Here is a 26,884-nt window from a genome sequence, read left to right on the forward strand (position 1 = left end):
TCCCAGAACTCGGGAGGCAGAGGAAGGTGTATCTCTGTCAGTTCAAGGCCAGCTTAGTCTACAGAGTGAGTTCCAGGCCAGCTGGGGCTACAGGGAGACCCTGTCTCAAAAAGACAAAAAATAAAAATAAATGTAAATTCACAAATTTTATATATAATTCTTATTCTTTTTGTCTGGGAATACTTTGTTTTTACTTTCATGAAGGAAAATTAATTATGTTAGCCTAAAGTCAAGGAATAACTAATTTGAAAGTAAAACTTGAGGGTTTTTTTTTTTTTTTGTCTTTTTTGAGGCAGGGTCTCCTTGTAGCCCCAGCTGTCTTGGAACTCTTTAGTTTTTAGACTAGTAGTTTATCGTTTTTGTTTTGGGCATAAATTTACTTACTGTCATTGGTAAACTTTATAGCCCAGCGCTTGATTATCTTTGATGTTTCAGACACAGCTTTTCTTAGCATACTACATTGGGTCAAAACATTTGCTGGATTTAATGGCTGACACATGCAATTCTACCACTTGGGAGGTAGAGATTGGATTTATCTTGTGCTAGTGAATAACATATTTTGAGCCTGGCTTTTTATTATACTACAGATAGCATTTGTAAATTATCTGTTCTTGTTAGGCCATCTCTGATATTGTGACATGACAAGGTTGGGGGACTAGCTAAGAAACCTGTTTAAGCCAATGTACCGGTGGTAAATGCTTTTAATCTTAGCACTGGGGAGGCAGAGGCAGGCCATTCTCTGTGAGATTGAGGCTAGCCTGATCTACATAGCAAGTTCCAGGCCAGCTGGGGCTACAGGAAGACCCTGTCTGAAAAATAAATAGAAAAACAAACAACAACAACCCCCCCCAAACAAACAAAAGTTTTAATACAATACATAGTGGTATTTCGGTAGAAGTTTAAAATTTTTATTTCTGGTGAGTTGGTAGGGTCAGTATACATTGACAATATTACTGTTATATCTGTTGGGGTCTCTAGTATAAGAATCAGGGTTAGGAAGAGCGGAGAGTGGCAGCTACCTAGGAGGATTGTTAGAGCAGTTGGGTGGCTTTGAATGTTATGGTAAGGGTCTGAAATGAAAAAGAAAGCAATGGTTGAGAGCCGAGAGAAGGGTAAGAATCTGAATATAAATGTATGTCTGTTTAGTTTATTAGGTCCCAACATCCTTCTGTGATAAGTATTATATCTTCATTTGTTGCATAAGAAGCTTTAAGGCTTTATGATGTCAAGTAAATCACCCAAGGTCTTAGCCACTAAATAGGGGAACCAATGTTTGGAGCAAAGTTATGGTTTCTGATTCTTAAGAGGTATCCTTCTGGCAGCTGTGATGGTATATACCTGTAATCCCTGCCTTCAAGGAGGCGGAGGCTAGAGAATCTTCAGTTTGAGGCCAGCCTGGGCTACATAGCAAAATTCTATCCCGGAAAAAAGTATGCTGCTTATGAATAGATTTTTAAAATTTATTGATTTATGTTTATGAGTGTTTTGCCTGCATGTAAGTACATCCATGTCATGCAATGGCCTTGGAGGTCAGAAGAGGACATCAGATCCCCTGAAGCTGGATTTATGGATGGTTGTCAGTCGCCACGTAACTGCAGGGAATTGAACCCTGGTCCTTTGCAAGAGCAACCAGTGCTCTTAACTGTTGAGCCATCTCTCCAGCCCTAAGGAATAACTCTTAAATTTTACCTTCCCACAAGCGTTGCCATTGGCAATTCTTTTTCTTTTTTAGTTAGCATACAAAATAGTGGATCTCATTATTATATGTTCATATATATAAATCAATGTACTTTGGTAGTGACAATTCTGTTTCTATGAATTTGAATACTTTTTGGTCTTCACTTAAGTAGAATCATATATTTATCTTTTGTGACTTATTTCATGACACATTGTGACATGTGTCAGAATTTCCTTTTTGTTTTTAATAGTAGAAATAGAGACAGTTTAAGAAGCATACAAACATGACTAATACAAAAATAAAGATAATAATCACTGCAGTTTTTTTTAGCCTTTGAAAAAATTTTAAAACCAGGTGTGGCGGCTCATGCTCATAATCCAAGCACTCAGGAAGCGGAGGACTATAGTAAATTTGATTCCACGCTTGACTGTATAGTGAGTTTCAGGATAGCCTGGGCTACAGAATGAGACCCTTTCTCAAAAACAAAACAAGCAACCCCCCAAGATTATTTAGATCCTTTTGAGAATTCAATCTTTGATATTTTCACACTTCAAACAGCAAGTATATATATATATACTATGGCTGTATACCCAGAAGTGGGATTGCTCAATCACATAGTAATCTTCATTTGAGTACATGCTGTGCTGTTTTACAGTGTAACTGTACTAATTTACATTTGCACCTATGGTGTGCAGAACTTCCCTTTGTTCGGAGTTCTTGCTGCACCTTTACCTTTCATCATTTTATTAAGACCCATTCTAATAGGTATGGCATAATAGCTCAGTGGTCTCCGTTTGCATCCCCTGATGATTACTAATGAGTACTTTTCATGTACTGCTGGCCATTTGTATGCTTTCTCTCATCTCTTCACATTCTCCATATACACACCACCCCTTTGGAGACAGGGTTTCTTTTTTTCTCTTGGTCTTTTGGAGACAGGGTCTCCCTGTAGCCCCAGCTGTCCTGGAACTTGCTATGTACACCAGGCTGGCCTTGAACTCATAGAGATCTGCCTGCCTCTGCCTCCCGAGTGCTGGGATTAAAGACGTGCTACCACACCCGGCTTTAACACTAAATATTTTAACTAGAGAAACACAAACATTGTATAGGAGGAGTTTTAAAAACAATCATCCCTGTCTCAGCCTCAGGTACTAGGACTGCAGGTATACCACCAGGCTTGACAAAACAATTTCATTGTTTTTGTCTGAAAGTACTAGATTGCTGGGAGATAAGATTTAAAGTCCCATTAGCATTTAAATGAAATAGTTTATGGCATAAAACAATATGTTTACCAATTTCTTTCCATATCCAGTCATTTAATTTAGGATTGGTCATTTTTATTTAGTAATAGAAAAATAAAATCTTTGTGTCTTTTTTCTTCTTCAGGGCCTTGTCTGTCTTGATGGTCAGCATATCTTCTTTAATATCACAAGATTTCCAGGAACGACTAGTGAACAAAACGGAATTTCTTTTTGACACTGTAGACTCTTCCAAGGTCAACATTGCAAGAAGGGTAGTACTGTTTCTTCGAAATGTTAAATATAGCTATTTCCCACTGTTAGAAAAGTGTAATCAAGTGTTGATAAGCAATGTGAACCATCTTGATTTGGATTCCATTAGTAAAATACTTAGCCTGTATCAGTCTCTACAATTCCATAGTTTTGAATTTATTGAAGTGGCTAAAAGGAGGCTAACTGAGATGGTTCCTCTCTCTGATCACCCTGCAAGCTTTGTGAGATTGTTTGTCACATTAGGACCAATGGCAGGACCTGAAGAAAAGAAATGGTGAGTGAGTTTAAAATGCTATACTTTTCTTGTTGGATTCTTCATGCTTAGCTTCATGCTTAGTTCTCCTTGTAGCTCTAGAACAGTGTATCAGTTTACACCTGTTATCTTCATGATATTTGACATCAGAAACACACCCTGCATTGGTTATAGTGGTACAGGGCTATATCCTGTACCCAGCTCTTGAGAGGAAGGTTGTAAGTTAGAGGCCACCCTGGGTTACATAGGGAGTTCTGGGCCAGCCTGAGTTGCAAAGCAAGGAGATAGGGATCTCAGCTGAAAAAACAAAAGCGCTTGCAGTGCATATGTGTCGCCTCCATGTATGTAAGCGCATCTGTGTCATGCAATGCCCACAGAGGCCAGGAGGGTCATCAGATCTCTTGGAACTGGAGTTAAGAATGAGTATTAGCCATGATGTGGGTGCTGGGAACTGAACCTGGGTCCTCTACAAGAGCATCCAGTTCTCTTAACCTCTGAACTGTCTCTAGCCTCTCAGGCAGGTCTTGAATGCTTGCAGTTTTCCTATCTCAGCTTTCCAAGTTCCTGGACTTATAGGTCTGTGCCACCAGGACTGGTGTTTCGTTGGACATTTTATATATGTAGAAATTTTTGGGATAGGGGCTGGAGAGATGGTGCAGTGGTTAAGAGTACTTGCTACTCTTGCTGAGGGGTTCCATTCCCAGTACGCAAATGGCAGCTTACAATTGCCTGTAACTTCTTTTCCAGGGATTTGACACCGCCCAGCCTCTGTGGTCACTGCACACATGTGATGCACATGTATACATAGAAGCAAAACATTTATGCACATAAAATAAAAACAAAGCCGGGTGTGGTGGCATACGCCTTTAATCCCAGCACTTGGGAGGCAGAGGCAGGCAGATCTCTGAGTTCGAGGCCAGCCTGGTTTCAATTAGGGAATCCAGGCCAGCTGGGGCTACAGGGAGACCTTGTCTTAAAAAGACCAAAAAAAAATAAAAAAATAAAAAAAGACCTGGATTTGTGTCCCAGCACCCACAAGGTGGCTAAGAACTATCTGGTAAGTCCAGTCGCAGGGCATCTGATGCCCTCTTCTAACATCCTCGGACACTGCACATCACGGGTACACCTATATACATGCATACACATAAAAATACATGCATACACATAAAAATAAAAATTATAAAATATTAAAAAAAATATGGAGCTGGGTGTGGTATATGCCTTTAATCCTAGTACTTAGCAGGGCAGAGGTGGGTAGACCTTTGTGAGTTCAAGGCCAACCTGGTCTACATAGCAAGTTCCAAGTCAGCTGGGGCTACAGGGAGACCCTGTCTTAAAAGACCATAAATAAATAAATAAATAAATAAATAAGTAAATAAAATAAAACATTGATATTGCTAGAAGGTGAATAAATATTAAACAATACATGAGTCTGATAAGATTCTCATGTCCTAGGTAATGTGAGTAGATTTATACATGGTATAAGATTCCTCTACCCAGGCAGGCGAATCTCTGTCATTTCGAGGATAGCCTGGTCTACCTAATGAGACCCTGTCTCAAAAAAGACCCCCCCCCAAAAAAAAAAAAATTCCTCTACCCACTGGATGTGATAGGGCATGCCTTTAATCCCAGTCCTGGGGAGGCAGAGGTAGGTGGATCTCTCTGTGAATTCAAAGCCCGCCTGTCTGCATAGTGAGTTCCAGGCCAGCCAGTGCTACACAGTGAGACCTTGAAAAAAAGCATTCCTCTACCCAGCATAAATATGTGGAATATTTCGAATTGTAGATAAGTATGATTAGTACTTTTAGTTAAGCAGGGGTTCTAAGACCCCTATAATGGATGATCTAGCCCATATCTCTCCTAGGGAAAGCTTTATGGAGGACATTTTTATAATAGTCCTTTGAGCTGGGTGTGATGGCTCATGCCTTTGCTCCTAGCACCCAGGAGAATTCAAATCCCAGCACTGTGGGAATTCAAATCCAGCCTGGTCTATATAGTGAGTTTCAAACCAGCCGGGGCTACAGGGAAACCCTGTTTCAAAAAGACCAAAAAGAAAAAAAAGTTCTTTGAATTATATGGAAAAATTTAAGAAACTGTTTAGATGAAAGGAGGGTACTTATAAAACTTTTACAGAATCTTTTGTTATCAAACACTAGTTAATTTTCATGTCAGCTGGGCATGATAGCACATTCTTTGTAATCCAGCATTTGGGAGGCTAAAGTGGGAGGGTCATGACTTTGAGGCTAGCCAGGGCTAGTGAGACTGTGTCAAAAAGCAAAGGGCTAGAGCGGTGGCTCAGTGATTAAGTGAAGAGGCCCGGAATTCGGTTCCTAAGTACTCGTGTCCAGCACCTACATCAGGCAGCTCATGACCACCTGAGACACAGCTCCAAGGGCTCTGGTGAACTCTTCTGGCCTTGCTAGGCACCCCTAACATACGGATATATACACATACATACATATAAATTGAAAAAAAATTTTTAATCCTCATGCTATAGCAGTACAAAAGTTGAATTTAACTGAATTCCTGCCTATGAATTTATCTTTTCAGTTAGGATGAATCAAACATTTTATACAATTGTTATAATTTGAAATAATTAAAATATGTAAATGCCATAGCATTACAACATACTTTATGAGTAAGTACTAAAATTAGTTTTAAAGATAGTGCTTTGGACAGGCCAGAAGAAAAAGAAAACTATAATGTGGTTGGGAAAAGCTCTGGGGAGAACTTTGGATTTTAAAAAATTGATAAGGTTGGTGTCAAGAATGGCATGAAGTTGTCCAGTGTGAGTAAAATATTGTCCTCCTATCCTCATTCCTGATTTGAATTCTCCTTCTAAATTATTCCAAAAGAAAGCTGCAGCATGTTGCCTCACACCTATGGTAACAGCACTTGGGAGACTGAGGCAGAATTGCCAGGAGTTTGAGACCAGCCTCGGCCACAGAGAGAAACTTGTCTGAAAAACACAAAAAATAAATATTTTAATCCAAAAGATACACACATCTTGATTGTTTTATCACTGCAGCACTTTGTATAGTTTCAAAATGGGCCACATTTGTTAATTTTCTGGTTATAGTATTATAGTAAGTGCGTGAGGTATAGGATTTTGTTATTATGAAGGTAACTTGACATTGTGGCTACATCTTACCAGCTTTAAAACATTGGGTGGTGCATGCGTATGATTCCTGAAATCTGGAGTCAGAGGCATTTGAAGCTGTTTTGGTTTATATAGCAAGGTCCAGGCCAGCCAGTTATATGTTGACACCATGTTTAAAATAAAGTAAGAATATTTTAAAAACATCAGTCATTAGTTCCTTGGCTTTCTAGGGCTAGATAATTTCATTGATTTATGTTTTTTTGTTTGGTTGGTTGGTTTTTTTTTTTTTTTTTTTTTTTTTTTTTTTTATATAGCCCAGGCTGGTTTTGAACTGAACATGTAGAAGAGGCTGGACTTATACTCCTGGTCCTCCTGTCTCAACTTCCTGAGCACTGGGATTACAAATGGGTATCACCACACTTGGCAGGATAGTTTGAACTTTCTCAATTTTTGGGACAGAGTTGAGAACAACTTTTGCTGAGATGGAAAGGGTTTAAAGACGGGGAAATCAGGCTTGGTAGTACACATGTCATCCCAACATTTGAAAGGCTAAGACAGGAGGACTGCCATGAGTTGGAACTGAGATTAAAGGCATGCACCACGCCTGGCTTGATTCATAGTGTTTTATAATTATCATAGCCCCACCTGGCCTGGAACTTGCTGGGTAGGCCAGGCTGCCCTCAATCTCGTAGAGATCTTCCTTCCTCTGTCTTTTGAGTGCTGGAATTGAAGGTCTGCACCACCTTGGCTGGCCTGTGTTGTTTTCTTAAGAAACAGATTAAGATTGGATTATGCTGAGGACTTGCTCTAAAGGAAAAGAATATAAATATATACTTTAAAAAATTTTTTTATTTTTAAGACCGGGTCTTACTTAGTAGCCCTGGCTGGCCTGGAACTCACTATGAAGATTCTGCCTCTTGAGTGCTGGGATTAAAGGCATGTTACACCATGCCCTACTCTCATTTTTATTTAATAATATTGGCACATGCCTATAATCTTACCACTTGGGAGGCTAAGGCAGGAAGATTTCTAGTTAAAGCCCAACTTGAGGTACTGTACTGAAACCCTGTCTCCAAAAAGAAAAAAAAAAAAAAATTGAAATGGCACCATTTCCAAATATGTGAGAAGAAAATTAGGATCATGCATGGAATTCAGTGTATGTCTGTGAGGTTTGTTTTCTATTTATTACCTAAGAACTGTTATTTAAAACAAATTGAAAGCCAATTTTCAGTTTTTCAACATAAAAAAATTTCTTTTTGCCTGTAGGCTTAAATCAACTATATTGTTAATGTCAGAGGAGCTGACCAGCCAGCAAACCCTAGCAGTGTTGGAAACTTTGGAGAATATGGAAAGCAGAAACTCACATTTGATTGCAAAGTAGGTTTTTCTGAAATTCATGGTGTTAAAAGTTTAGTTGTCATTCCTAAGTATCTGCTTTTTTATTTTGAAGAAATAAGGAATTAACACTTGAGATGTTGTGTTCCAGTTATTTCAAAATAGAGATAAAATTGTCTATAGCATTTTTTGTTTCATTTATTCCTGCAGTTATACTCAAGTAGAGCATCATAATCCACAAGAGTGGAGACTGTAGGTGAGGACTCTACTTTTCAAGGGAACAGTTCCTATAGAGGAATTAGCCTCCATATAGACTTGTCTCATGCCATAGTCATGCCTAGTGCCATATATACTGGCTTTTTGGTAACTAGAAATTTAAGAAGAAAAAAAAAAAGAGCCATTCAACTTACATATGCTTAATTTTTCCTTATTATATATCCCTTTGTTTGAATGTTCCTCTGTTCCATTTCTCATGACAGGTTTTCTCTTTTTCCTCTTTCTACTGCTTTTAAGCAGATCTGTTTGAGGGCCAATGGATTTACGGAAGAAAATTAAGTTAGTATTGCTAATTGTTATTAACTCCGTAAAAATTTTGTTAACGGGATGACGGAGAGATGACTCAGAGTTTAAGAGCACTTGCTGCTCTTGCCAAGGACCTGGGTTTGGTCCCAGAATCCACATGGCACTAACAACTATAACTCCAGTGCCAGGAGATCCGACAGTGTCTTCTGACCTCTGTGGCATTGCATCCATGAATATGCTTACATGTATGCAGGCAAAACACTCATACACATAAAATAAAAATAATAAAATAGAAAAAAAATGTTAGGAAGGGATTAGAAATTGGTGTCTGCCTTTTTAATTTAGGAAGCAAAACTATGCTTTTTTTCTCCTCTTGCTATTTATACTTGAGTGGTATTTCAGATCCACACTTCATTGGTTGTTCTTACTTGATTTGATTTTACTTGTTTATGTTTCTTTCAATGTCTCGAGACAGAACAAAAAACAGGGTCTTACTCTCTGCTGCCCTCCAGCACAGAGCAGAGTTTGTGGCAAGAAGGCTGTATAGCAAGTGTTTAATGAATAAGCGAATGAACTGGTTATAATGTGTGTTCTTTTTAGAATTGCTTCAGTTCTGCATAAACATTTGGATAACTATAAACCAGTAGATCTTCTAAAGATAACTCAAGCATTGATTTTTCTACGTTTCCAAAGTAAAGAGTTTTTTGTGAAACTCAGAAAATTACTTCTTAGGTAAGATCTATTTATTTAGTAAGATAAGTATTTCACTTTTTAATCTAGCCACATGTTTGTTTTGTTTAATTATGTGTAGGATTGCTGGAATATTTAGAGATAAAATTGAGTATTTTTATTTCTAAAATGATGAGGGCTGGGCTATAGCTCAGTGGTAGTGTTCAGTCCTAGCATGTATGAGCCCTGCATGTGATTTGCAGCATAACTGAACAAATAAACATATTTAATGGTAATGTTAGTGCAAAAGACTGTTTTATATAGAATTTTTCCTTTACATTAATAGCTTAAAATTACCTTCTTTTTCTATTGATATAACATTTGTGTTCCAGTTAGGAAGTTTGTTTTCCATTGATTTTTATGGGACTAAAATGAAGTCTTAATTTTTAAAAAAAGTTTTAAAGATAAGGATAGGCTCTAGGGATATAGCTCAGTAGTAGAGCACTTGCCTAGTGTTGAATTCAGTCCCTAATACAGGAAAAAAGATTAATGAGGTTCAAACTTGATGAATCATTTCCTTCTTCATCAGTTTCATTTATTCTCATTTCTAAATTACCAGGTCTGAGACTAATGTTATAATCAAAAGACTGGATTCTGGCCCAGTGTATTATAATACATTGATGGCCCATGGTCAGAAGAATTTGAAAGGAGGACTAAGAACATGTTCTCAATGAGAATGAGTTTAATATATTAGGTGTAAGAAAGTTTGTCCTTTTCTTGGTTCTTGTTAAGGGGGTAATTTACTTAATTATTTTGTTCATCCTTTCAGAGATTTAATGTGGAATCTGAGTAGCAAAAGCCTTTATGATTCATTGTAGTTTAAAAAGTTTTCTTTTTCTTTTTGTCTTTTTGAAGCAGGGTCTCCCTGTAGCCCCAGCTATCCTGGAACTCATTATGTAGACCAGGCTGGCCTTGAACTCACAACAAAGATCCGCCTGCCTCTTCCTCCCAAGTGCTGGGATTAAAGGCGTGCGCCACCATGCCTGGCCCTTTGCATCTTTTTAAATAGGATCTTTTTTTTTCTCTTTTTTTTTAAAAAAAATATTTTATTTATTATTTTTATTTTATGTGTATGCGTGTATTGCCTGCATGTAGGTAAGTGCACCCGTGTCGTGCAATGCCTGCAGAGGACAGAAGAGGCTATCGAATCCCCTGGAACTGGAGTTGCAGACAATTGTTAGCTGCCATGTGGGCGCTGGGATTCGAATCTGGGTCTTCTGCAAGAGCAATCAGTGTTCTTAACCACTGAGCCATCTCTCTAGCCCCTTAGATAGGATCTTAAAACTCCAAAAACAGCAAACAACAAAAATCACAGTAACTCAATTTTGCATTTAATTTAGATGGAGTCATTCCTTCTACTGCTTCTAAACCTAAAGGTTCTTTAAAAATTCCCAGTTTTAATTTGTTAACAATTACTGTCCTTGAGGTAGGATAATTACTGTGCAGATTTAGGAAAGGACAAGTAGAGAATGAAGTCATTTAAGATTTGTCCACATGCATATGTGTGTGTGTGTGTGTGTGTGTGTGTGTGTGTGTGTGTAAGACCGGATTTGCTGTATATACACAGAAATAAAAAGGGAAGTGATATTACTGAGAAAAGGTCCATGCCAGGGCCTTTTTCAAGGTCTTATTAACTCCTGGCTGGTCACAACAGAAATTGAGCCCAAATTCTTCTTCCAGTAATAACATTGAAAACATTATTCTGACACTGACCTTTTGTTTCCCATTGATGATGGTTTTGTTTTGCATAAAAATAATTTGGAGCATGTTTTATATCATCTTAACCTTTCCTTAGTAATCCTTGATGACCTGGAGTCTGTGAATTTGTCTAATCTTAAATTACCTGTTATTCTAAGATTACCTCACCTATTATAATTGTATATCCATATTTTAATTCATATTTTTTGTTGTTGTTGCTGATGTGTTAATTTTATTCTTTTTCTTTTCCTTTATCTGATAGTCATTTGGAAGTTAGCTTCATGCCAAGTGAGATTTCCAGCCTGGTCTGTGCTCTTTGCATACTTCCTTTTCCTGACCTTAATGATATGGTAGTGTCCCGAATTGAAGAAGTTTTACCACAGTGCAACCTCAAGGAACTGAATGTGTTTGCTGCCTCGCTTTTAAGGTGGATTCAGTATGGTCATATGTGTTTGGGCACTACTACTGAAAAGCAACTGAAACTACTACAAACACTAGATCACTATGGTCATCAACGGTTACAGCAAAGCAACAGTTTGGATCTATTATGGGACGAATTTAAATCTTTAAGAGGAGACTGGTTTCATGAATCGCTTGTAGAAGAATCAGTTGCTATTTTACAGAGTTTTGTGGATGAAATCAGTTACATCAACGTTGCAAAGATCGCATCTTTTCTTTCTAGAACTAACTACCTCAGTACTCTGCTACTTGATAGGATAGCTTCAGTGGTTGTTCAACAGATTGAAAAGGTGAAATTTAAATGTTATACCTTAGTTTTACATTGTTGTCAACTTTTAGAAGCATACACTTTTTATCATAAATATTCTTAGAGCTTGGATTCTAGTTTGAAGTTTAAAAATTAAACTCTGAGGCCAGACTAGTGGCATATGCCTTTGATTTTAGCACTCTGGAGGCAGAGACAAGCGGATCTTTGTGAGATTGAGGCCAACCTGGTCTACATAGTGAGTTCCAGCCTAGCTGGGGCTCTAGGGAAACCCTGTCCCAAAAAACTGGAGGGAAAAAAAGTACAAAAGAAAAATTCTAATGACTATAAATTAAGAAACTTTTTTTTGAGACAGGATCTCACTGTGTAGCCCTGGAGCTCATTATGTAGACCAAGGTAGCCTCAAGCTCATAGAGATCCACATGCCTCTGCCTCCTGAGTGCTGGGATCAAAGGTGTGTGCCACCATGCCTGCCTAAGAACCTTCTTTAATTATATTGTGATACAGTGATTCTAAAAAATGTACTGATACCATTTTCCTATTCATTTTGAGTAAGTAATAAATTCTGGAATAGAATTTTACGTATAGCAGAAATAAACTGAAGGTTGGCTTATTCAGTTTTTTTGGCATTAGCTAATTAGTCACAAATTTAAATAAATTATAGCAGGATGCAAAAATTAATAAAGTAGTACAGTTGTCATTTAACTATATACATGTTAGAAAGACTTCATCCAAAATGATAGGTTAAAATTGATTTTGCTGAAGCTTAAACTATACTGTTTTTATTTTGGTTGTACAGATCCATCCTTTGTCAGTCTTTGCTATTACTCTTCCATTCAGCAATTTGAACTATGATCCTCCTCAAAGGGATGAATTTTTTGGAGCATGCATGCAGTGCCTTAATTCTTATGTAGGTAGGTAAGTTATTTGGCAATATATTGAATGAGTAGATTAGAAGGTCCTTGATCTAAGTAGGAGTTAAGGCATGTCAGGATGTCCCTCACTAACAGGTAATCATTACAGCCATGAATTTATTACTACACAACATGTTTTGAGCTGATTTATTACTAAATAACATGTTTTGAGCTGGGTGTGGTGGTACATGTTTATACTGCCAACTTGCATGTTTGAGGCCAGCTTGGGCTACAGAGTTCAAGGCCAGCCTGGGCTATATATATGTATTGTTAAGACCATGTTTCAAATAAAGAAAAGTATCTGTTTTTACTACATTTTTAGTATGAAAAAATTTCAAGCTTATGTAATATAAGAATTGGACAAGGGACACCAGTGTATTCATTCACTGTGTGGATTCAGTAATGTTAACACTTTGTCATATTTATCTCTTTTGCTCACCTTTTTTCCAAAGCATATTATAGCATTGTGACCCTTAACCCTAATTACACTTACTAAGAATGATGAAACCCTCTTTATTTTATTTTATTATTTTTATTTTATGTGTATTTGTGTATTGCCTACATGTAGGTAAGTGCACCCATGTTGTGAAATGCCCGTGGAGGTCAGAAGATGCTGTCGTATCTCCTAGGACTGGAATTACAGACAGTTGTTAGCTGCCATGTGGGTGCTGGGATTTGAACCCAGGTCTTCTGCAAGAACAACCAGTCTTCTTAACTGCTGAGCCATCTCTCCAGCCCTGATGAAACCCTCTTGTATCAGCACATACTGAAACATATCAGTCCTTCAATGCCTCGTACAGGGCCTTTGTTTAAAGTCTCCCTAATTGTACCCCAAATAACCACTGTAATGTTCACTTGTGGCCTTTGGTGGTTATCTTTTTAGTCTCTCACAGTCTAGAATATCTCCCCTACATACTTTTAACTTAGTATTAACTTTGAGGGGGATTTTTTTTGTTTTATCTTTTTTGTTATCAAGGTTTTCAAAAATCCATTAAAAGTGAAAGGGTAATAAAATGTCTGTATAGAAATTCCCTATAGCAGTGTAGCTTGAGTCATGATAACGTTCACCTGTATGTATAAGCTGAACCTTAGAATCATCACCAGCTCTATATACCTCAGGGGAAAGATACATTCTTCTTTATAACTACTTTATAACTACTACCATAAGAACAACTACCATCTACTACTGAGTTCATTATCCTATCTCCCCAGTTGTTACCAAAATGCTTTTTGTGTTTCAGTACAGGGAGGGTCTCAATATGTAGCTTAGGCTAGATTGAAACTTGTGTGTGTGTGTGTGTGTGTGTGTGTGTGTGTGTGGTGTATGTGTGCATGCATATGTGGAAGTCAGAAGTCAACAACAGGCATCTTCCTCAATTGTTCTCCATCTTATTTTTTGGAAAAAAAAAAAAACTTTGTGTATGTGCATGCATGTTCTAGTGTGGGAGTACAGGTGCACATATGTCACAGTGCACATTTAGCAATCAGAGGACAACCTCAGGTGTTGGTCCTCACCTTCCCCCTTGTTTGATAGGGTCTCTTGTTCGCCACTATATTCTTGGCTAGTTGGATTCCCAGTTGTCTCCTGTCTCTGCCTCCTAACTCATCCAACTTTATGTGGGTTCTTGGGATTTTGAACTCAGGCCTTCAAGCTTGCCTTTGAAGCTCTTTATGCACTGAGCCTTCTCCTCAGTCCTTCACCTTACGTTTTGAGACAAAGTCTCTGACTGTACCCGGAGCTTAACAGATTTGGCTAGTTCGGCAAGCCGGGCAAGCCACTGGGATCCTCCTGTCTTTGCCTCCCAGCACTGCCATGCCATCTTACTTATTTTATTTTGTTTTGTTTTGTTTTATTTTATTTTATTTTATGTATGTATATATGTATGTATGTATGTACGTATGTATGTATGTATGTATGTCTTTTTGAGATGGGTCTCCCTGTAGCCCCAGCTGTCCTGGAACTCACTATGTAGACCAGGCTGGCTTTGAACTCACAGAGATCCGCCTGCCTCTGCCTCCCAAGTGCTGGGATTAAAGGCATGCACCACCATGCCCAGCCTATTTTATTTTATTTTTTACACTTGTATTTTTTTTTCAGATGCATTCACTTGTTTTTTAAATTTAACTTTAATTTTTTTTTTCAGAATTTCATATCGGAGTACTATATTTATATCATTTCCACCCTTCACTTTCCCCACTCGAACTCCTTCCATGTCCTGCTCCACACCCTCTCAAATTTATGACCTCTTCTTCATTTGTGTGTGCGTGTGTGTGTGTGTGTGTGTGTGAAAACTGAGTCCATTTAGTGTTGCTCATCTGTTCATGTGTTTAGGGCTGATCACTTGGGGTTGGATAATGTATCAGGGAGCTTGTCCCTTGGGAAAACTGATTCCCTCCCAGCAGGTACTGATTGCCTGTAGTTCATCTAGAGATGAGACCTTGTGAAATTTCCCCCATTCACACTGGCATGTCAGTTGGTGGTGTTGTGCATGTTTCGTTTAGACAGTCATATAGTTGCGATTTCATGGGTGCAACTTCCCTGTCATGTCTAGAAGATACTAGCAGCCAGTCTCTAGTCCTCTAGCTCTTACAATCTTTGTACCTCTTCTTCTGTGATTTTTCCTGAGCCTCAGATATAGGGGTTGTATTGTAAATTGTATCAGTTTGGGCTGGGTACCCCACAGTCACTTATTCTCTGAATTTTGATCAGTTGTGGATTTCTGTAAGTTTCCATCTGTTGCAAAAAGAATCTTCTTTGATGAGGGGCAAGAGGTACATTCATCTGTGGGTATAAGGATAAGTATTTAGAATGCAGTTGGATGTTTTATTGGTGTATTGGTTACTTTTCTGTTGCTGTGATAGAAATACCATGACCAAGGGAACTTACAGAAGAGTTTATTTAGCTTATGGTTTCAAAAGGGCAAGAGGCCATCATGGTAGGGAGGCATGGTGGCAGAGGTGGCTGAGGTAGGAGCAGAAGCTAGGCACTCACATCTTCAAGCAGGCACAGGAAGTAGAGCACAGTTGGCGCTTTGGCAAGGTTTAAGAACTCTCTAAGCCTGCTCCCCAGTGATGTGTTTCTTCCACCATGGCCACACCCTCCAAAACCTCCCAAAACAACACCATCAACTGGGGATAAAATGTTGGACTACTTGGAGCCTATTGGGGACATTCCCATTCAAACCATCACATTCCACTCCCTAGCCCCCATAGGCTCATGACCATATAAAATGCAAAATACATTTTCCAACCGTAAAAGTCCCCATAGTCTTTACCTGTCTCAATACTATTCAAAACTCCACAGTCTAAAGTCTCTTCTGAGACTTAGCAATCTCTTAAGTGTAAGCCCCTATGAAATCAAAAGACAAATTACATACTCCCAACATAGAGTGGAACTGAATACACATTCCCATTCCAAAAGGGAGGAACAGAGGCATAGTGAGGAAATATTGGACCAAAACAGGACTGAAAACTAGTCAGCCAAATACCAAATCCAGTAGCTCTGTGTCCAGCTTCTGGGACTTTTCTTCCAAAGGGCTTAGATGACTCAGCCTCTCCAGCTTTACTGTGAAACATACATCTCTCTCTCTTGGGCTGGTACAACTCCTTGTATGCAGCTCTTCTTGGCAGTTGTCTCATAGTTCTGGCATCACAAACATCTTGGGGGCTCTACTGCCAACTGGACTTGACCTTCTGCCAACCAGACAGCTTCATGAAATGGTCTATCTGGGCATTCTTTATGCAGGGAACCCCTGCTGCACACTGCCTGGTCTCAGTGGCTCTCTGAAACTGGAGGAAGAACCAATGACCCCTTTGCTCTTGCATCTTTCATGTCTCTAAAGCCAGGACCAAGTGAATGACACTGCCAAGTTTGGCTGCAAGTTTAGGATGGACCCCAGCCTGTTTTATCTACTTTTGAAGTTTTTTTCCTCACTGGTTTTTGTGTAGAAAAACCCCTGCAGTATTTTTCTGTCACAAGTGGAGGCTTAGCTGGGTGTGGTCTTGCCCTGGAGGCACTCTCTCCATTGTTTAAGTGCAAATCTCTAGGCCTCTCCTTAATCATTTAATCTTATCAAAGGGATCCTCTCCTTCAGCACCTTAGCTCCAACATTATCTTCCTAGTGCTCTTTTTCAATCCAAACTGTACGTTCTGTATTTCTTTCTGCCTCATATGCTCTTTTTCACTGTAGATCTACATAACATTAATCATTAATAGCCGTGCCACCATTTCTTTGTTAGGCCGTCTTGAAATTTCTTCTGCCAGAGAAATTAGTCCATTGCTTTTCCACTTAGCCTCAGGCAAGCTTTTTGGCTGTGGGCAGACTCAGCCAGACTCTTTGCCAAAATATCCCAATTGTTGCTTAAGTCCTTATTTCCCTCTGGAACTAAATTGTTCTCAGCACTACTTTCTTCCAGGCACCTACTAGAATAGCCTGTTAAATTCTGCTTATGGCAATCAACTGCTTTTCTAGCCCAAACTTCCAAAGCCTTCCATAGTCCTCTAAAACCCCACATGGTCGTTCTTCACAGCCAACATCCTACTCTCTGGTACCAGTTACTGTATTAGTCACTTTTCCATTGCTGTGATAGAAACACCATGGGAACTTAGAAAAGAGTTTATTTAGCTTATGGTTCCAAAGGGACAAGAGTCCATCATGGCGGGGAGGCATGGTGGCAGAGGTGGCTGGAGTAGGAGCAGAAGCTAGGCACTCACATCTTCAAGCAGGCACAGGGAACAGGGCACAACTAGAGATCTGGCAAGGTTTAAGAACTCTCTAAGCCTGCCCCCCAGTGATGTGCTTCCTCCAACATGGCCACACCCTCTAAGACCTCCCCAAACACCACCACCTACTGGGGACAAAATGTTAGAATACTTGGAACCTATTGGGGACATTCTCATTCAAACCATCACAATTAAGAAAAAGTAAGCTGGATTTTTATGTGGGTTCAAAGTAAACATTTCTTAAGAGCCTAGGTAGATATTTATGTATTATCTGAAGAGTTGCTGCTCAGGTGTTATTTTGCATCTGTTAAAACAGTGTAAAAATGCCAGGCATAGCTGGGCATGGTGGTGCATGCCTTTAATCCCAGCACTTGGGAGGCAGAGGCATGTGGATCTCTGTGAGTTCAAGGTCAGCCTGGTCTACATAGCGAGTTCCAGGACAGCTGGGGCTACAGGGAGACCTTGTCTCAAAAAGACCAAAAAAAAAAAAAAAAAAAATGCCAGGCATGGTAGTGCACACCTTTAATCCCAGCACTCAGGAGGCAGAAGCAGGTGGATCTCTGAGTTCAAGCCTGTTCTACATAGTGAATTCCAGGCTGGCTGGAGGCTACAGGGAGACCTTGTCTCAAAAAGACAACAACAACAAAAAAGGGCAGGCTGGGAATATATCTCATTGGTAGAGCACTTGCCCAGTATGGATGAGGCTCTAGGTTCAATTCCAGTAAAATAAATTAAATAAATAAATAAATAAATGGAATTTTCCTTATTTTGAATGAAGAGTAATTTTGTCAGGATAGTTGATAGAAATCATTCCTGCTAGGCTCCTTATTTTTATGTTTCTGTGTGTGTGTGTGTGTGTGTGTGTGTGTGTGTGTGTGTGTGTGTTCAAGCGTGTAATGATATAGGATCTCATGTAGCCCAGACTGGCCTCAAACTTTATATGTAGCTGAGGCTAGCTTTGAACTTCTGATTTTCCTGTCTTCACCTTCCAGGTGCTGAGATTACAGTTGTATAACTGCATGCTTGGCTATTAGCCTCATTTGTGATTTGGTCTTTCTTTTAAAAGTAAATCAGCAAAGAAATCCAAAAGGAAGGATTTTTGATTGTTTGGTTGGTTTTGGAAACAGAATTTCACATTAGCCTAGGCAGACCAGAAACTTATGTAGCAGGGCTGGTCTCAAACTTGTATAGTCCTCCTGCTTAAGTCTCCTAAGTGCTGGAATTATGGATATGTGCCACCATGCCTGTACATATTTTAAGTTTGTTGTTTCTGTCCTTTATAAGAATTCTCATGGCCACACCTTTAGTCCCAGCACTTGGGAGGCAGAGGCAGATGAATCTTTGTGAGTTCACCGCCAGCCTGGTCTCAAAAAGACAAAAAAAAAAAAAAAAAAAAAAAAAAAAAAAAAAAAAATCTCATGCCAGTGGGTCATGTTAGTTTGCCCCCTTCCAAAATATAACAAATATCTCTTGAATGAAGTAAATCAGGTGAATAATTTTCAAGCATGGGCTACCTGGTATGCTGTAGGTAACATAAGGGAGGAAGTGTGAGGTAAGAGTTGATTGGTGTGTGTACACTTAGCTGCAAGTCTTGAGATCCCCACAGCAACTTTGGCTGCTAGCACTGGAGTCTGAGTTAAACCCCACCATGTGCTTGCTAACTCTGTGGCCTTGGGCAATCCATTTCTTTCCTCAGTGCTTCTCTATACTAATTTATCAGGCAGACTGATACCTGTTCCTGCTGTGTTCAGAAATGAATTCATACATATGAAGTGCTTAGACAGATACACATTCTGAGAACTATTATTCTAGAGGCTGGATCAGTTTTTACATATCACTGTCTTTTCGTTTTCAACTCTTTCTCTTTTCAAGGCAACTTAAAGTATAATAACAGTAATATTCATATAACCTTTGTATGAGTTGAATTTCCATAGATTGAATTGTCCAGGGAATTGTACTAAGATGAAGAAACAGTATTACCACAGTACTTTTTCTCTCTCAAAATTACTTGTTTATTTATTTATTCATTTATTTATAGACAGGGCCTCACTATGTAGGCCCAGTTGGCTGGAAATTCACTATATAGACCAAGCTGTTCTTGAACACACAAAGATCCACTTGCCTCTGCACCCCCACCCCCAAGTGCTGGGATTAAAGGCTATGCCACCATGCCCAGTTCACAGTACTCCTCTCTTGTACATCTTTCTTACGCATTCCCCTCCACCCCGTACATTACTGTTGGCTTGTAACTATGTAGATTAGTTTTGTGAATGCTGTGTTTATATAATTTGTTTTCTTTTATATCTTTTTTCTTTTTTTTTTTATAAACTTGGCTTTATCTGAATAACTTACCTGTTTTTGTTTTTTGTTTCATAGATGTGAAGCAGCTGTACATTATAATTTTTAACTTACTTTTTTAGGTACTTTGGATCCTCTTAAGTTAGTGTTTCTTGCTTTTTCTTTCGCTACAATTGAATATTTTCCAGAAGATCTGCTAAAGAAAATTTTTAACATTGAATTCTTAGCCAAATTAGATTCGCAACTTGAAAGTATGTATCTACATTTTACTTTTTAAATTTATCACTTGATCTTTATGTACAGGTTTCAGCTCAGTTTATAATGAAGCATTTAAAGGCTAATTTTTTTTGTTAATAAAAACATTTTATGACTGACTGGGATATCCTTTAATGGTAGAATGCTTACCTAGCATTTGTGAAATCCTGGGATTCATTTCTAGGACTGGGAGATTGTAATTATACATAATTATATGTAACATATAAATATAGTATAAACATGCCTATCATCCTAGCACTTGGGAGGCTGAGACAGGAGGATGGCTACAAGCTTTAAGTCAACCAGGCCAGTCAGAACTTCATGATGAGATCCTGTCAAAAAAAAAAAAAAAAAAAAAGAAAGAAAATTAAAACAAAAAAAGAATTCATGATACTAGAAAATTTGGGAAACACATAGAAGTTTAAAATTAATTAAGGATTGGGCCTCTTGCATGCAAAGCACATACTCTACCACTGAGCCCCATCCCAAGTGTTTGGAGTATTTCTTGTTTTACTCCTGATCTTATGTAAAATTTTATACATTGAAGTATATTTTAAAATGAATGGAGTTTTAAAGTATCTTCACTTTTTATGTTGCTTTTTTCATTGAGCTATATTTTGAACAATTTTCCATGTCATTAAATATTTTAATGTCATTTTTTAATGTCTTTTTTTTTTTTTTTGGTCTTTTTGAGACAGGGTCTCCCTGTAGCCCCAGATGTCCTGGAACTCACTGTGTAAACCAGGCTGGCCTGTCTCTGCCTCCCAAGTGCTGGGATTCAAGGCGTGTGCCACCACACTCGGCCTTAATGTCATATTTTTATTGGATACATAACATGCTATTATATAGCTATAATAAAATTTATTTATGATGGGTGCATGCCTTTAATTTCAGCACTCAGGAGGGAGAGGCAGGTGGATCTCTGTGAGTTCCAGGCCAGCTGGGGCTATAGGGAGACCCTGTCTCAAATTAAACAAACAAAAAAAACAAAGCTTATTTATTATCTTGAACTCCCCCCTTTTTTAATGCAGTGCTATGAATTGAACCCAGGGGCTATGCAGGCACTGCAGGCATTCTGTCACTGAGCTCCATTGGGGACCTTTACTTGTTTATTTTATAGGTTGTTTCCAATGCTTCATTATAAATGATGAATTGTCACATATGACTATTTAATGTTTCCTGAAGATAAATTCCAAAATATGGAATATTATAAAGTCCAGTGAAAATTCTTGGTAGCATTTTTTAAAGTGTAGTTTTAAAATTTACCAAGTGTAGAAGTTGGTCTTGTGTTACCAAATGTAACAGTTTTAAAATGTTTTAAGCATTTGTATACAAATGAAGTAATTTTATCCTGTGAGAATAAAAGTATCAACCAACTGTAGAAATAATAATATGAAAAAGCTATTGGTCCCTGCTAGGTCTCAGCTTAAAATCCATTGATAATTTGTCTTTAATTTCAGTTTTATCTTCATCTCTACGTAAAAGTGTCCTGTTTCGTTTTATGGAGTTAAATAGAGCAGTCTGCTTGGAGTGCCCTGAGTTTCAAATTCCATGGTTTCATGACCGATTTTGTCAACAACAGTATAATAAAGGTTTGAGTTTTCTTTTGGTAAAAGAGTACAGATTAAGCCTAAAGCAGATTTTAGGTAATGCATTGTTATTATCATCATTAAATCTAAATATGACACTAGGGTACAGGAGACCTCTGATATATTTAATGTTTTAGGTGATAGTTTGTAAAATTTGTTTTATGGGAATTTTTAACTGGGACACTAAACTACTTGTTAGAGAGCAAGAACGGGTCTCCTATTGAATTTAGTGTTATTACATATGGTATTACATTGAGGTTCTTATATTTACTGTTATGGGGTGGGGGTAACTTGTGTGCAGTGGTGTGTGTGTGGAGGTCAGAGGACAACTTTGTGGAATTGGCTTTCTCCTTCTGCCTTTACATGGGTTCCAGGGATCAGACTCAGGTCCTCAAACTTTCGAGGTAAGCTTTTACCCCATAAGCCACCTCACCATGAGTCCTGAGGCTCTTAGTAAAAATATATTTTTCAGTTTGTACAATTAAGATGATTTTCATTCAAAAATTAAGTAGACTATTTTTATTTTCTTAAAGATGCTGGGATTATGAATGAAGCAAAACAACAGATTTACAAAATGTTAGCAGAGGTCCTAGGAGGAGTGAATTACGTAAAAGCTTCTGCTTTTTCGCCTTATTACTACAGAGTAGGTAAGTCATTGGTAGATAATTAGCTGTTTTCAGAAGACCATACTGACTTGAATAGAGTCATATAATTAGTTGGAATTTTAAAAAGAAAGGTTTACAACTTCATTTCAGATTTTTCTCATGAAAATTTCCAAACTGACAAAAGTGGACAAAATACATTGAGTCTTCAAGTTCATTCCCATGACTCAGCTTTGATAACTATCAGTATTTTGCTGTTTTTTTAGAAAAAAAAAATTAAGGTTAATCTTCACCAGTGCTAAGCAATTTCCAGATTCAGAGCCACTGAATATTTCTGGATCATCCAACAGCTCCTAGCTGGACATGGTGGCACATACCTGTAATTCTAGTTACTCAGGAGGCTGGGGTAGCATTGCAAGACCCTGTCCCTGAAACAAAGAAGGCCTGGTGTGGTGGCACACACCACAGCACTCCTGAGGCAGAGGCAGGTGGATCTCTGTGAGTTCAAGTCCAGCCTGCTCTACATAGTGAGTTCCAGGCCAGCTGGGGCTACAGGGAGACCCTGTCTCAAAAAGAAAAAGAAAAAAGAAAATAGAATTGGTTGTGATTGGTAATATTTGTACAGGGGGATGAGGTATGAACACCCAGAAAAAACCAAAACAACTCACATGAATGCTGGGCTATTAGCACATGTCTGTAATCCCCACACTTGGAAAGCTAAGGCAAGAGGATTGTGAGTTCCAGGCCAATTTGGTTTACATACCAAGTTCAAAGTCACTTTGAGTTGTGTAGTGAGACTTTGTCTCAAAAATGAAAAACAAAGTCACATGATACATATTTAGCATAGTAAAACAAGCAAGCACAGAGAACCAGAAAGAGACTTTATTTTTGCTATAGTCAGTGTTTGTTTAAAAAAAATTTATTATTTTTATTTTATGTATATGAGTATATTGCCTGCATGTGTGTAAGTGCACTCATGTTGTGCAATGCCCACAGAGGTCTGAGAGGGCATTGGATTCCCTGGAACTGGAATTGTGGACAATTGTTAGCTTCCATGTGGGTGCTAGGAACTAAACTCCAGTCCTCTGCAAGAGTACTCTTGATCTCTGATCCATCTTTCTAGCCCTACTGTTTACTTTTGTTATCTGTTTTTCTAACTGACTTGTAAAACTAAAAATAACTTATTTCATAGTATTTGTCTTAGTCCATTCATGCTGCTGTAACAAAATTCCTGAGACTGGGTAATTTATGAACAACAGAAGTTTATTTCTCACACTTCCAGAGGTTGGGAGGTCCAAGATTCAGGTACCAGCAGGTTCTATGTATGGAGAGGGCTCTGTGTCTGCTTCTAAGATGGCACCTTGAATTTTGTGTCCTTATGTGACAGAACAGAATGGTAAGAAAGGGCCTACTGTTTTCCTTCAGCCTCTTTGTAAATGATGGCTGTGCCATGAGTTAATCACATCTTTTTTTTTTTTTAAGGATTTTTATTTTTATTTATGTATATGTATGTATTGCCTGCATGTAGGTAAGTGTACCCGTGTTGTGCAATGCCTGAAGAGGACAGAAGAGGATGTTGGATCCTCTGGAACTGGAGTTAGGACAGTTGTTAGTTGCCATGTGGGTACTGGGATTCGAACCCCAGTCTTCTGCAAGAACAACCAGTGTTCTTAACTGCTGAACCATCTCTCCAGCCCCCGAGTTAATGATCTCTTAAAGAACCTCACCTCTTAAGGCCATCACACTGGTGATTAAGTTTCATTATATCAAGTTTGGATTATAGCACTTTTATAACATTTTGTATGTTGTAAATATTTTTCTATGGCAACAATATTTAACATTTTTTAGTGGCTGCATATCTCATTGGATGAGTGTGCTGTGATTTAATCAATACATGAGGTTTTGTGCTGATTGGATATATCTGTCCTGCTGCAATTTTATGTAACAATGGTAACAGATAAATGTAAATCTGATGCTTATTATCTGCTAGGAACTATTTTATGTGCTGTGTGTATATGTGTTTGTTTATATGCACATAATAACTTATGTACCAGGAGATGTATAAATTATAAATGAGAAAATGGAGCCCCAGAAACAGTAGTAGTTATTTTTTATTTGCTTCTTGTTTTTTTCAGATAAAAAAATCTATGTAGCTCAGGCTGGTCTCAAACTTGTAGTATTCTTGTCTCCATCTGCCAAGTGCTGTGATTTTAGATGTGCATCACCATGCCTGGCTTTGAAACATTTCAAACAAAAGACCAGAAATGGAATAAGGCTGGGAGCTGTGGCACACACCTGTAGCCCAGTTATTCAAGAGGCGGGGGCAGGAGGATGAATTGAACTCTGGGATTCATGGCTAGGCTAGCAACATAGCAAGATTCTGTCTCAAAAAAAGGGGCGGAGGGGCTGGAGATATGGCTCAGCGGTTAAGATCACTGACTGCTCTTGCAGAGGAGCTGAGTTCGATTCCCAGCATCCACATGGCGGCTACAAACCGTCTTTAACTCCGGTTCCAGGGGAACCCGAAGCCCTCTTCTGACCTCCGCAGCATTGCACGACACGGGTGCACTCACATACATGCAGGCAATACACTCATACACATTTAAAAAAAAAAAAAAAATCCCATCTAGTTAACAATTGACAATTGTCACTAACACTCACTCACTGACCTCCTCCTAGTCATTTTCAAGCAAGTCACATACAGTGTATCATTTCAACATATGACATATGTACCAGAAGAGAAAATGTAGCTTTAAAAACACACAACCACATCATTGCCTCTATAGTCATTTATACTTTCTTAATATCATACAGCCTTCGTGATTGTTTCTTACATGTTTTATTTTATGACTTGTTTGAGTTGGGATCCAACCATTGCATTTGGTTAATTTTGTCTTTTTTCTTCTTCTTTTTTTTGTCTTTTGAGACAGGGTCTCCCTGTAGCTCCAGCTAGCCTGGAACTCACTATGTAGACCAAGCTGGCCTTGCAATTTGTCTTTTTTTCAATTCTGTTTTTCTCATCTTCTTACAATTTATTGAAAAACATTTCATAACCTAGACTTTTCTGATCGTAACCCCCTGGTGTCATTCACCATGCTGGTGTTGGCTCTAGCATTTCCTGTAAACCAGTAATTGGAGGTTGGTGCTTTATTGAATTTTAGCTTATTGGTTTCTGGCCACACTGCTGCACAGATGGTGGGTATTTCTTATTGCATCATATCAAAAATCACTCAACAGTGGGTTTATAATGTTGGCTAGGCTAAATCATTTGGTAGAAAGTTCTCTCATGAGCTTTGTCTTCTATATTTAATAGCCATTAGCAATCACTCCTTGCCTAAATCTAGCATTCACAAGAGATGAGATGTCAAACAGCGGTTTTCTGCATTTGCCATTTCATCTAAATTGATAGCTACAGTTTGTGTAAGAAAATGTTCCCATACCAACTTAGGTTCCTTTATGTGCAATTCTTAAAGGAAAGAGGATAAGTGCTTGAGTCTTTGTTTTTACTGGTCTTTAGATAAACGGTTGTTTTAGCATCCTCCAAATGTGACCAAGAAACTTAAATATATTACAATAAAATTTTTAAAGATTTTTATTTTATGTTATTGAAGTGTATCTTGTGCATACCTGGTGCCCACCGAGGCCAGAGGGTGTTTGGTTCCCCTGAATTGGAGTGAAGGACAGGTGTTAGCTGCCTTGTGGGTGCTAGGAACTAAACTCAGGTCCTCTGGAAGAGCAGTAAGTACTCTTCACCACTGAGCCATCTCTCCAGCCTGTAAAACTTTGTGTGTGTGTATGTGCGCGCGCGCGCGCGTGTGTGTGTGTGTGTGTGTGTGTGTGTGTGTGTGTGTGTGTGTGTGTGTGGTGTGAGACAGGGTCCCCTGAAGCCCCAGCTGGCCTGGAACTCATAGACCAGGCTGGCCTTGAACTCACAGAGATCTGCCTGTCTCTGCCTCCCAAGTGCTGGGACTAAAGGTGTGCGCCACCACACCCGGCCCTAAAACTTTTAAAAGTTGAGGCAGTCTGACTAGCCCAGACAGCCTGAACTCGTGATCTTCCTGCTTCAGCTTTCCAAGTGCTAAGATTACAGTTATTCATCACTATGCCTGGCTTAAAGCAAACTCTTTAATATGATTTGGCCTACCTCAGTGCTCAATGTAGGTAGCCATGTGCTGTGCTGTAGTTTATTAATACTTACTTGTTGATAATTACTGATTTTTTTTTTTTTTTTTGGTCTTTTTGAGGCAGGGTCTCCCTGTAGTGGGGCTGGCTTGGAACTCACTATGTAGACCAGGCTGGCCTTGAATTCACAGAGATCCTTCTGCCTCTGCCTCCCAAGTTCTGGGATTAAAGGTATGTGCCACTATGCCTGGCTATATTTATTGATTTTCAAAGATAAGTACCATTGGAACAGATCTTATAAAATGGGTTGAATAATCTTAGAGATATATCATTCTTTATTGTATGTATGTATGTGTGCATATATATTAGTACATTTAAAATATACTTTAAACTTTGGGCAGTTAGAATTTGCCTAATTTATATTATTGATTTCTATATTTCTTAAAGATTTTGAATGTATTTTGGATAAACGAAAAAAACCTCTTCCTTATGGAGGCCATAGCATAACTTTGGGGAAAACATCGGGAATGGACTGGGAATTAAATACTCAAAGAGTTAAAGCAAGCCTTCCGCCGGGAGCCGAGAGGTAATTTCTGTTTTATTTTTAGGATTTTTATTGAACTGTTTAACTTGTAGCAAGGGCTGGTTGTAGCATCATCAGCACTGCTCTTCAGCGGCCTGTGCTGTCTCTCCCTGAGCTTTTGCCTTTGCTGTGCCTTCTACATTAATAGCCTACCTTCTACCCACTGCCCAGCAGCCTTGGTAACTAAGTGATGACTTAGTTGTCCTCAACTGGAAGTGTAGTATTTTCTTACTTTGTGTTTCCCTGCC

General features: G+C 38.6%; 1 protein-coding gene across 2 annotated transcripts in view; it reads left to right on the forward strand.

Moving 5' to 3' along the window:
- The window catches only part of Fastkd1 (FAST kinase domains 1), a 39,401-nt gene that overhangs the window by 7,765 nt on the left and 4,752 nt on the right, over positions 1–26,884 (forward strand). The window contains exons 4-12 of one of the 2 annotated variants that reach the window (XM_008837806.3): positions 3,065–3,463; positions 7,809–7,919; positions 9,000–9,131; positions 11,089–11,575; positions 12,350–12,464; positions 19,608–19,736; positions 21,201–21,332; positions 21,863–21,976; positions 26,501–26,639. In XM_008837806.3, coding sequence (XP_008836028.1) covers positions 3,065–3,463; positions 7,809–7,919; positions 9,000–9,131; positions 11,089–11,575; positions 12,350–12,464; positions 19,608–19,736; positions 21,201–21,332; positions 21,863–21,976; positions 26,501–26,639 — 1,758 coding nt within the window. The remainder of the gene's footprint in view (positions 1–3,064; positions 3,464–7,808; positions 7,920–8,999; positions 9,132–11,088; positions 11,576–12,349; positions 12,465–19,607; positions 19,737–21,200; positions 21,333–21,862; positions 21,977–26,500; positions 26,640–26,884) is intronic. The other variant, XM_029565782.1, reaches the window with a different exon arrangement.

Source organism: Nannospalax galili, unplaced genomic scaffold, assembly GCF_000622305.1.
Source record: "Nannospalax galili isolate Female #2095 unplaced genomic scaffold, S.galili_v1.0 scaffold1398, whole genome shotgun sequence".
Classification (NCBI taxonomy): Eukaryota; Metazoa; Chordata; class Mammalia; order Rodentia; family Spalacidae; genus Nannospalax; species Nannospalax galili.